Here is a 12,549-nt window from a genome sequence, read left to right on the forward strand (position 1 = left end):
AATGCCAGAAAAAAAGAAACTATGACACCTGCTGGGATTATGTCACAAGAACTCAGAGACAACTGAGCAGGCTCTCATGGACCGAAAAGGGAAATATCATAGTGTCAGGAAGGATAGTAACTGCAGTTTTGCAACATATTAAGTATGTTTAAGTGAATGGGTTCATGACAGTACTAAAAAATGAAAATCTAATTGGTTACCTATGAGAGATATGAAGGAACCAACTCATTATTTTGAAAATTAATAAATGAAGGGAAACGTCAAGAATTTATCTTGCTTTTCCTGTGTTATCTGTACTTCAAGGTAACCAAATAGAAGACGAGGGAGAATTTCTCTGTAAAGGTATATTCCAGGTAATAAATAAAGTGGGAATAATAGAATTAGCATATTCCCACTTCTCAATCCTAGATAAATGAATAGACCAAGTCAATGATTAAAAAATTCACAAAAAGATGATTTGCTTTTTAGTACCAGTCCTAGCAGAGTTGTTTTTATTGGGTTATCTTGCCGTAGTTGTAATCGCTGGATACAAAATATACTTTAAAAAAAACAAAACCCTTCTGGTCTCTGAGGTTCAACTCAAAGCAGGATGGAAGTTGACAAGATTTGATTCTTGAAAGAAGGAAAGCAAACTCCGGGAGATCCACATTTAACTGACTTTTTCCTGAAAACACATCCCAGTTTGCAGACATCATAATGCTCAAGCAGAAAGTAGCCAGATTTTACCGGGCTAAGGAGGCAGAGTTCAGAGTTCAAGGTTGCCAGAGTGGCTGGAAATTGAGGGTGGAATCCTAAAAAGGAGGGGGTCAGAGAAGGAGGGCCTCACCTCAACTCCTGCATAGAAATTCTCCTTCAGTCCTTGGCTGATTCTGGAACCACACATCCCCAAGATGAGATACCAAGGAACCCAGGCAAAAGCAAGATGGGAGGGGTCAGGTGCCAGAAACTTCAGCATCTGCCTAATGCCTGGAGGAGCACCTTTGGAAAAAATCAATCCTGCCAGTCTAGAAGGACTTGTTAAACATCGTGGGCTTTTAACTGAAAAGCCAAAGGGTGTTGCTTTAGGAGTAAAGACCAGTCTGAGGATCAGTTGTTATGTCCTAGGGCGAAGGACAAAACCAAAATAGACCTGTCCCAACAAAACCTGGAACCACGTTTTCACAGGGTCACGGTGATCTGTGGACCTCTCCCATCTCCTTCCTGCTACCATCACCCCGCCCTCGCCAGTCTCCATCCTCCCACCTCTCCTTGCCCTCTCTCAGACTCATAACCCCCCTTTCCCAGCTCCTGCTTCCCTCCTGATCCTAGACATTTACAAAGGTGGGCGTCTACTCAGAGTATGTTTCATTTCCTCAAAGATGTGGTCCCCAATCAACGGCCTAATTTAGATCGCCCCTTTCAAACTGCCGTACAATCTGCCCTTTCCCTTCATGCTCCGCTTAGAGTTTGTAAATATATCTGTCCATGTGGGATGAGTGGCTGGATGTCTTTCTTTTCCTTCAGATTGGGGGATCCATGAGATCAGAACGTGTTCACTGTTGCAACACCAGCTCCTACTGTAGGACGTGGCACAGTAAACATTCAGTAACTATTTGCTAAATGAACAAACTAAGAAAAACATCCAGTTAACCATGATAAAAACTGAAAAATGGATAAAGGTATAAAAGCCACACATGTGTTACACTCCTACAGTAGCAAGTTGATTAAAGAACTGTGAGACGACCATAGGAGATTTTGAATGTTAGTTATTATTAAAATGATAATAATAGCGTACAAAATATGTAATAAATGGGGCTTTTTGATACTTGCATTTGAAACCCACAGCTTTTGTGTGGTATGAGAAATTGGAATTTTTCTCCATATGTTCCAAATAAGGAAATTGAGACTCAGCATTTAAGTGACTTCTGTGGCATTCATTACAAAAGTTGCAAATAAATATTAGAAACAGAAATACAGCTTATGTCCTCCAGTGACACACTCAGGTGTCCGTGATGTGGTAGATTTACCCATTTCAAACCTACTGAAAAGGCTAATTTAAACTGATATTTAAGTGGCAGTGATCTGGCTTGTTCCTATAACCTCCTGGAGTGTTATCACTGATCTTAATTCAGTCTATTTAAAACCATCATAGTAAAGTCACCTTTTCTCTGCGGTTAGATGCAGCACTTGATCCTGTACCTTCTTCCTTTTTATTGTATTAATTTTGGTTGTTTTAAACTTAAGAGTCCCTTAAATCATTCTGTGTTCCTTGATGCTACTTTGCAAAAATAGTACAACCCATTTCCTGTTGATTTCTCAAGTGCTTGGTCTCTCCTCGCCATCTCTTCAAAACCCAGTTCAGTAATGCAGATCTCAAGTGCCAATACATCATGCTGTTGCTTTCATATTTCACCATACAGTAGTTTAACGGTGACTCAGTCTGATTTATGTTTCTTAGAAGTCAAAATTGGACCTCTGTTTGTTTAGAAATTCACAGGTAGTAATTTTCAAGTAAAGAAACAGTGTGCTCGGTACTGGTGACTGACTTCTTGTTTAGCCCAGAAGAGTTTTGGTCCATTGTTCTTTCTCCACTTAGAGCACTTTTTTCTCTATATTTTTGAGGTGCTTCCCACAGAATTAATAGAAGGCTCTCTTGTCTTTTTTAGGAACTCTTTCTTGACCTTTGAAAAAGTCAGCTTTCTATTATTCAAGGATTTGTTTTCCAGCTCATGCATTTTCTATTCCAATTTGTCTCTCTTAACGTTTCTTAGCCAACTGACCTCATCAGTGATGCGATGATTCACAGTTGAATTCACAGAACCAATTTCTCCCCAAAACACCTTTCAGGAACAAGCTGCTACCACCTCCACAAAAATTTCTGCAAGTATCACCTACAGTATAGATAAACATGTTCGTTTTCCATGGTACAATTCAGTGTGCAATGAGTTTACTCATTTTCAGGGAAAAGGTTCTTTTTTTAACCTTCTTGTCCTTGTCAGATAATCATAATGCTGTCATCTGCTCAGGGTCACTCAGGAACCTGTTTTCCTGGGTGTGGCTCTCAGAGCTCCTAACCTGGTGGTTATCAGGCAGAGCCCAGGATGTTGAGTGCTTATGGAAACACCCAGAGATTTTCCTCAGTTGATTCTAACGTGACTGACCACGGAGCTTAGTTTAAGAAAGCATGCTGTTGGCTGTTGTATAGGTTTTTCTCAGTCATCCATTTAGGGAGGGGGGAGGGCATCACTTTTTCAGATAGCAACCTCACATTTTGCAAAGTCTCAAACTTCTGGAGCAGGGGTAGGATGTAGGTGTGAGGGAAGGATACCAAGTCAAGTGGAAGAAATGACGACGAGGAGTGTGTTTATGTGACATATGCAGAGGTGGAAAAACAATTTGCTGCTCACAGAGGTACATCTGCAATTTGGTTGACATCCTTCTCTGAGGCTGAGAGATCAACTCCTCCTGCACCTGTTAGAAATCATTCGGACCCAGCCCCGAAGCAGAAAGCAAAGGTCCAAGCACCAGCGTGAAAAATCACATCTCGGGGAGGTGCGTCCTTCCCACTAAAATGGAAACTCTGTGACAAAAAATGTGCTTTGTATTTATGCATTGCCGTGTCTTCCGCTGTTCACAGGGAGCTCGCCATAAATACGTGCTGACAGAAAGGAGCACAGAATACACATTTCAGCAACGCCACTTCTGACACAACTCCCTGAACGAAATTTGAATATTTTGTATCGGAAAACTCTTCATTCCACTGAGATTGTATTTCTGAATCATGCAAATAAATCAGTCTATACCTCTTTCCTGGGTCGCAGGGAGAATTGATATGAGAGTAGGGCCTACAGTCTTTCTGAGTCTCTTCTTTCCTTGATGCCTGCCGTAAATGAGAAGATTTGAGATGGAGGTGTTCACTGAGGAGGATTCAGGTCACCGACAATCGCCATGGTGAGTCAGCTCAGGCATTAGCTGACGGACAGAGAAAGCCACAGAACCCACAGATGGCTCGAAATCATTCTTGCTGCATAACCTGGCCGTGACATTGATAATTGAGCACTTCTCGTGCTCTTCAAAAATTCATTACTTTTTGAAGAGTTTACTTTTGAAAATAAATACACCAAATGTATTTATTAAACTATTTTTGCTGTGCCTGTTTCCCTGCCCAATGTTCTGACAATAAATAATAGCATTAGCATTAGTAATAATGTTTATTGAGTTGTAGTTATGTGCCCTCAATTCTTCCAAAAATTATGCAGATATACATTCCTACAACAATCCTATGAAGAGTATACTCTTATTATTCCCGTGTTACAGAGAGGAAATGGGCAAAGGGGTTAAGTACCTTGTGTCATAGAAGGAGTAATGCCCTGTTACCTGTGACTATGTTACCTTATATGGCATAGGCACTTACAGGTGTGATTAAATTAAGGATCTTGAGATAGGGAGAGTAGTCTGGATTATCCAGGTGGGCCCAGTGTCATCACAAGGGTCTTTATGAGAGGGAGGTAAGAGCATCAGTCAGAGAAGGAGAGCAGAAACAAGGTGGGGGAGTTGAAGACGCTATGATCCTACTCTTGTACGTGAAGAAAAGAGTCATGACCCAGGGAATGTGGACGGTCTCTAGAAGCTAGGAAAGGGGAAGAAAGGGATTATCTTCCAGAGACTTCAGAAGGAAAGCAGCTCCTGCCACCACCTTGATTTTAGGACTTTTGAATTCCAAAACTAGAAGATAATAAATTTGTGTTGTTTCACGTGACCAAGTTTGTGGTAATTTGTTACCTTAATAATAGGAAACTCATACACTTGCCCAGGGTAGAGTGAAGATGCAAACCCGTGCAGACTTGTTGTCTTAACCTCTAGGCTACACTGTAATTTAAAAAAACTATTAAAAATGGTTCAGAAGGGGTGCCTAAGTGGTTCAGTTGGTTGCACATCTGCCTTCAGCTCAGGTCATGTTCCCAGGCTTGGGATCGAGCTCTGTGTTGGGCTCCCTGCTCAGCGAGGAGTCTGCTTCTCCCTCTGCCCCTACCCCTGCTCATGCCCTCTCTCAAGTAAATAAATAAAATCTTTTAAAAAAATGATACAGAAGGGGACTAGCCCAAGGGGGATAAATATGTCAGAACAATTTGCAACTCGTTACTAGAAAATTAAAGTTTATGTCCTCCCTATGGTGAACAGGGCCACATTATTAATATCTATAGTAATTCAATCATTAAAAATATAACCTCAGTTATAAACCTCCTAATGAACTGATTTACCATTAGAAACATTATTCTTTCAGTCAAGTAACATGTCTCCTCCTAATCTTTGGACTATAGGTCTTTTACTGTTACACATTTGGTTAACTTCTGATTTCTAGTTTTTCTTATAGTCAGTTTTCTAATATCTCTACTTTTCCTGTTTATACATTTCAACCGTGTACAAAAGATTCTTTTTCTGAAAGTGACAAAAGATGGGCATAAGTGTGATTCTGTTAATTGATACATGAATATTACTTTGGATGCCTATTTTACTGTTTCTAAACAAATAGATATTGAGTTAAATTACTTTTATTAATGGCCTACTCTCATCAAATCTTTCATAAGTTAGTTTCAATGTAAAGAAGTATGTTACGAATCATCTGAACTTTTCTTCTGTGAGAATGTATTTGCATGGTAGTGTCCTTTGTGGAATAGTGAAAATAAATTTGCCTTGAATGTTACTGGTGATGGCTGAAATGTGGAAATGTTGCTTTCCCAGGGGCACCTGGGTGGCTCAATCAGTTAAGTGTCTGCTTTTGGCTCAGGTCATGATCCCAGGGTCCTGGGATTGAGCCCTGCTTTGGGCTCACTGCTCAGCAGGGAGCTTGCTTCTCCCTCTCCCTCTGCCTGCCACTCTGCCTACATGTGATCTCTCTCTCTCTCTGTCAAATAAATAAATAGAATTAAAAAAAAAAAAGAAATGTTGCTTGCCAGTCAATGATACGAAGCCCAGGTTGTCCTTTTTAAGTTAGTAATGTTGAAAGTAAAATTTTCAAAAGCAAAAAAACCATGACTTTCATTCAAATACAGAATAAACACATATGAAAGATGTGATTGATTAATTAATTAAAGAAGGAATCAGAAGGATGGTAAAGCTGGTTGAAAGAAGATTCGAGAGACTGAGTGTACATAGGAATCCAAGAAAGAATGCTGGATTACTATCACAAGGTTAGGTACATAAATGATTAATGTCCAACAGGGCAATAAAACCATAACTGTAGGGCCATTTGTATTTCTACTGGGGGAAAAAAATCTACAAATTAACATGTAACTTAACAAAGTCTGATCCTAATCTGTAATAAATAGTAAAATCAGACATTTATTAATTTACCTAGAATTAAATAATCTTTAGGTGGGTCTGTGAAGAAATGGTCCAATATGACATTGAAAGGATGTGAAGTTATTCGTTTGGATTATATCCAGTTTTCCCAATTTTTCTTAACAGTGGGTAAGACCACTTTCAAGAGAAACTACAGACCTCTGTCTCCTACCAGCATCCTTGGAGAGCTAGATTCTGATAATGAGTTCAAATTCATTTTCACTCTGTCTTCCTCTCTCTCTCTCTCTCTGTCTTTCTGTCTCAAGACTTTTTTTCATATAATTCCAGATTTTTGTATCATTAGCTGTATGTGCCATAACACAGTGTTTTGTGATTATTGTTTAAAATTATATGCTTTTTATATATCAGATATGTTGTGTAGATAGCTTTTTATAATAGTGACTTATATTAGACTCATTATAAGTTGAGTCTTTTATCTAAAGTAATACTGTTAGGAATCATCCTGAAATTTTTTTAATGAAAATTCTTTTACGTATATTGCACATACATAAGTTAAAGTTTTCCTATGCTGACATTGTACTCACATTCTGAATTATATTTAGCTTTTTTCCCTGAAGGTATTGTTCAAACCCATGTGAAGTCTGTTTATCCTTCTCCTACTTACTACTTTCTCACTTTCAGACCCATTTTCAAGGCAAGCCCTGCTCACTCTTCTTCCTCTTCTGAGAGTTGAATCGCTGACTATCACCATAGTTCTCGACAATCCTCAGAGCTTCCTTTCATGAAAGTGAAGAAGAGAAAGTGTTGGGAGAATGTCTAGGTTTGGGGGAATTTAATGTCCTAAGAGTAATTCGAAAAGTTTATGGGGACACGTATAGGACTTGAAGACTGTGGGGAGTAGTAGGAACATTAGTGGTGACGTTTCTAGATCAGAGAGCTGAGTTTCCCCAACTACCTTAAGAGACCCAGTCTTCTGTTAGGCTTGATCAGTCCGTCATGGCTGTTCACTGGCTCTGCCGTGTCCCTCTTCACGGAATGTCAGCTCCCTGAGGGCAGGAGCCATGCTTCTGTCTATTATTCTCTTTATCTCAGCTTCCATCCCAGGGCCTCACAAATGATGTGCTAAATGCATACTTGCTGAACGAATGTCTCACATTAGGTATTATCTGTGGAGTAAGAAGAAAATAGGTAAGAGTGAAAGAAAGTGGCAAGTGGCTTCAGTTTAAGAGAGGGAGCAATACACCATTGTTTCAGGCATCAGTCGTCTGATACGTTGTTCACTATCCTGTTTTTGCTGATGGAAATATTGTAGGCACAAAAGCTTTAGGTGCCATGAAGGGCGAGTATGACCATTGTAATATGATAACAATAGCAAAGAAGAGAAAAAAAAGAAATAGTAGGCTGAAGTCACACAGGTTGAACCTTTATTGGAAAAAAAAATTCTCCTGGTAGCTAATTCCAAAAATAGACTTTATCTAAAATAAAATCATTATTATGATGGTTGCCTTTAAGCAATACATTAACTCCGAGATAACTGCATGGCTCCAAATGTGTCAGCATTTAAAGTCTGTCTTATTGGAATTTTTCTTAATTTATTGTAATCTAATAATCATAGAAGACATTATTTGTATTTGACACAGAGTTATGTCTTTACCGTGCACATTCATTCAGCTATATAACACGGAATAATTGTTCAGTTAACGTTATTCTTTCTACAGAATGCAATGTTTATTCATGTGCACGTGGTGAATGAATTCTTTATAAGCACATTAACAAGATGTAGAAAAATCAAACCTCTGAATTTTCAAAAGATAGCTGCATAAAATAGTTGAAAAAAATTTCAGGGGGTGGTGAGTATAAATGGTTCACATTAAATATGATGGATAATCTGAATGAAATGTATATTTGGGCATACAAGTAGCTGTAATAATTTTGTCAAATGAAACAAGATGAGTAAACTTTAATGTCATTTCATTGACTGGGAAGAGTCGGCTAACCAGTTGAAAAATAGCTTCATTGGGTTTCCCTAACCTCTTCATTTATTACATAAATGTACTCTCAAGGGTAATTGCCTTAAAAAAAATCTTTGAATTGCGAAATACGGAAAACACTGCTAGGCTTTCCCAGTATTATCAGTTCTATTTTTTGTCTGTTGTTCAGGGTGCAACTGATTTTGACAGATGTGCTGTTACGTTACTGGTATAACATGACATCTTTTTTCAGATGAACTGAATAAAAGTGATCTTGACAGTGAGTAGATAAGACACTGTCAGAAAGCTGAAAAAACATGTCAGTGTCACGGTTTTGACACAAATGCAGCAGAACAGCCCTTATAATATCATTAAGTGAAAGTCTTCCCAACAGTGTCCTCTAGAACACAGAATGTAGCATTACTCTTAAGTACTATTAGCCACAAAAATAATAAATAAAACAAAGCACAAAGGTCAGCTTAATATATACTTGAGGAGGCATTTGATGTGTCTGACGTATGTGTGTGTATTTGTATGCAGATCTCTTTTCTACAGCATGTGTGAGAGATCTGTGAGACAGCGAACCATTTTTTCAGGAGCTCAAAACAGTTTCACTTCAACACTTCAGGAACATCATTAAAAATACTGATTGTGAAATATGCAGAGTGGTTTATGGATATTGATCATAACCCTTTTCCTGATTTTCTTTTTTTTATTGGATGAAGAGAAATAGCTTTCAGTAATATGAGAAAATTAGGAATACAGTTTAAGATGTATTTCTAGATCATGATTTTGTAAATAGGTTAGTAAAGACTAAAATGGAATCAATCCCAGGCATCAGGAGGGAATTACTTTATTTTCCCTTATGACTGGCTTGGGACTGAACTACACATGTGAGTGTGTATGCACAATAAACAACGCCTTATATGTATCATATGTATATATGCACACATTTAAATGCTTTAATAAAAAGCATATTTATCCTTTAGGATGACTTTTAATGTCTTTGTCTCTAGGATCAGAGGTGGTTGATCTTGATGGAAAAAGTTCCCTTCTCTACAGATTTGATCAAAACTCTCTGAGCCCAGTAAAGGATATTATTTCTTTGAAATTTAAAACTATGCAGAGTGATGGCATTCTGCTCCACCGGGAAGGCCAAAATGGAGATCACATCACACTGGAATTAAGGAGAGGAAGACTCTTTTTACTTATTAATTCAGGTAAAATTATTCGGCGAAGTGCTTGAAAATCTGACCATTTAGATACCACTTCAGTAACTTTATACTTTTATAGCTTCTGTTGTAATAATTAAGGTGCCGTATGTCCATATCCAAGGGCTTACATGTACACCAATATTCCACTTTCACCTACAAGTGGTTCATATTTTGCAAATTGTACAAGACCTTCATTTGAAATTTTTTACAAAGTGCCAGCAGAACTATCTAGCTGTTTTCAAACATCATGAAGAAAGGAATGGGTCATTGAAAAATATTGAGGTAGTAAAAGTAATGAGGTTGTAGCAAAGATAAAATTTACATTGCAAATGAGCATGTGATGGGAAATACTAATAAAAAGCATTAACAGTGGAGGAAATTGCAACAAGGTTGAGAGGATATTATATTCAAACTTCAGGTAGATCCACTCTAGTGTTTGGATGGAATGCAAGGAAGGAGATTGCAGTAATTATGAGAGATGCCGGTCCACGAGGGGAAACTTTTTTTCTAGACTGGGAATAATGGTGCTGTTATTTTTTCTCTTCTCAGGTGAAGCCAAACTGCCCTCCACTCACACGCTCATCAGTCTCACCCTGGGCAGCCTGCTGGACGACCAGCACTGGCACTCCGTGCTCATCCAGCGCATGGGCCAACAAGTCAACTTCACAGTGGATGAGCACAGGCACCGTTTCCACGCCCAGGGAGAATTCAGTTACCTGGACCTCGATTATGAGGTGTGATAGTTATGTATCAATTAATACAGATTTTTATGATGTGGATGTTGGGTGGCCATGCAAAAGAAAATACACTGTAGAGAGCTCCCCTCCCCTTTTTCAGAGTAACTCCAAGTGACCTAACTCACAATATCAGATTTGGGCAGACACTACTGACGCTTCATCTTTCTGCCAATATGTTAATCTACTCTTATACAGAGAGATTTTCTTTTTTACCTGAAATGTATAGTCACAAATTATCACATGTAAGAAATCTCCAAGGGATCGTATTACCACAAGTGAATACAGAATGTGTTGCATGTTTTGTTTTTTTGTGTGTGCTGTAGGGCATCCTTGAGCAGTGTAGATTTATGGAGAAGTTGTAGTACTGAATAGATTATCAATCGATTCAAATGCACAAATAACCAATATGCGCCGGAAATGTCTATAAAACAAAATGCCATTATAACCAGTTATGTTATTAAACAGAGGCTTACCGTGGATATAAAGTTGCATTTTTATTCATCAACCAATAAACATCAACTCCAGATTTGATTAGTAACTTGTAAGAATAATCAAGTTCTCGTGTAAATGAAAACTGAATGCATGTAAATTTGTTTTTAAATCTGCATTTTAATTTAAAAAAATATCCATATGAAATTAGCAACATGGCAGTGTAGAGTGATGAAAAATTGATTTATCTGTGATGATTAAAGCTATAGCTGTTAGTCATAATTATTTAAGCAGATTATCAGAAAATCACTAAACAATATTATTGATGCCATTTTTCTTTCTAAGATCAGCTTTGGAGGGATTCCAGCACCTGGAAAATCAGTGTCATTCGCCCATAAGAATTTTCATGGGTGTCTAGAAAACCTCTACTATAATGGAGTAGATATCATTGATTTGGCCAAGCGACAAAAACCAGAGATCACCACTATGGTAAGACGTGATAGGATGTTTTAGAGATTACGCTTTTAAAAATTTTCTCTCCTTGGCAATATGCATGTAAAGGATTAATCCAATCTAAAGGAATTATAATGCACAGGGCATGATTATTTTATTTGTATATGACATAAAGCTTTTTTTTTTTTTTTACAGTTGATAATTTAATTTTGTGATGTTATTACTCCAGGGGCCTAATTTCTTTGCTGTGTAATAATAAGATATTCCCTGACAAACTCCCTAAATAAGCGTACCAAGTTCCTGGAATCAGATAACATCCATGTATATTAGAGAGGCATTTGAAAAACTGTATTTTGCTATGGTCATTCATAACAAATAAAAGAAACAAATAGGCTGTTACAAGACTGCATCTGCCAGTCTGTCCCAATAGCAGTGTTGGTCAGGCTGCATTATATTCTAATTCTGTGGAAATGCAGCAGATTTTAAATAGGACTGTACTGGTCAGGGTTCAGTCAGGGAAGCAGCACCACTATGACTTTTATGAACAAGGGATCTATTTTAGGACTTGGATCTTAACAATTGTCAGAGGAACTGGAATGTGGAGGCCCGCTGTCAGAAGAAGAGACTGTGCAGAGTGAAGGAGAGCCAGGACAAACTGGAACAAACCAGCTCCTCTGTGATCACCCTTCACTGGGCTTTGTCATAGAAAAAAGTCTTGTGGAAGGAAATGGCTGGCATTTCACTTTTGACTCAAATACCACAGAAGCTCCGTTTTGGGCTAACTTTTCACCAAAACCAGCTGTGGAAGGGGATTCTGGGAAACATGGTTTCCAGTTTAACCGGCTTCATGATAGAAACTCAGACACACAGATGCATTTCAGTACATTTTTGTAATTGTTCAAAATTCAGGATGTATCCATTTAAACTGGTGCTGTGTCAGCCAATCCCAAAGCACATCATGGGAATATTTATTGTTTGCAAAAGATTTTATTCCTGATTCTCTGTGTGAATTGGTGGTATTTGGAGGAGTATACCATCCAGAAAGATTTTTAGTTATTTTTTTTTTTAATAAAAGGGTAGATGATTTATAGGAAAAAAAATACTGTGGATAGATGTGTGTGTTTCATTGGCAAATGAGTTTCCAGAAACTGCTCATGCAGCTAACACCCACTTTTCACTGGCAAGAGGATTTGTGGCTTGCAGGGTGGTAGCAGGCAGCTGTCCAAATGGAGCATGGGACCAAACTGCAGCTGGTAAAATGTTTCCAGTTTTACGAGGTTTGTTAGTTTCTAATTGCCTTTACATTGTGGGTCAGTGTAGTTTACTTTCCCGCTGTTGTTATTTCATTCACTGGGACAAGGTATTTGTCCACAATGAGAGCTAATGCACTTTTAACAGAGTCACAGTATAGCCAAATATTTTTGTTTAACCAAGACCAAATGGTTTAATTCCAATGTGTATCCT

The 12,549-nt window shown here is 38.2% G+C and overlaps 1 protein-coding gene across 7 annotated transcripts in view; it reads left to right on the top strand.

Moving 5' to 3' along the window:
- The window catches only part of CNTNAP4 (contactin associated protein family member 4), a 241,629-nt gene that overhangs the window by 131,762 nt on the left and 97,318 nt on the right, over positions 1-12,549 (top strand). For 6 of the 7 annotated variants that reach the window (XM_008689726.2, XM_040633615.1, XM_040633618.1 and 3 more), the window contains 3 exons: positions 9,269-9,472; positions 10,016-10,200; positions 10,978-11,121. In XM_008689726.2, coding sequence (XP_008687948.2) covers positions 9,269-9,472; positions 10,016-10,200; positions 10,978-11,121 — 533 coding nt within the window. The remainder of the gene's footprint in view (positions 1-9,268; positions 9,473-10,015; positions 10,201-10,977; positions 11,122-12,549) is intronic. The other variant, XM_040633616.1, reaches the window with a different exon arrangement.

The sequence above is a fragment of the Ursus maritimus genome, unplaced genomic scaffold (assembly GCF_017311325.1).
Source record: "Ursus maritimus isolate PB19 unplaced genomic scaffold, ASM1731132v1 scaffold_19, whole genome shotgun sequence".
NCBI lineage: Eukaryota > Metazoa > Chordata > Mammalia > Carnivora > Ursidae > Ursus > Ursus maritimus.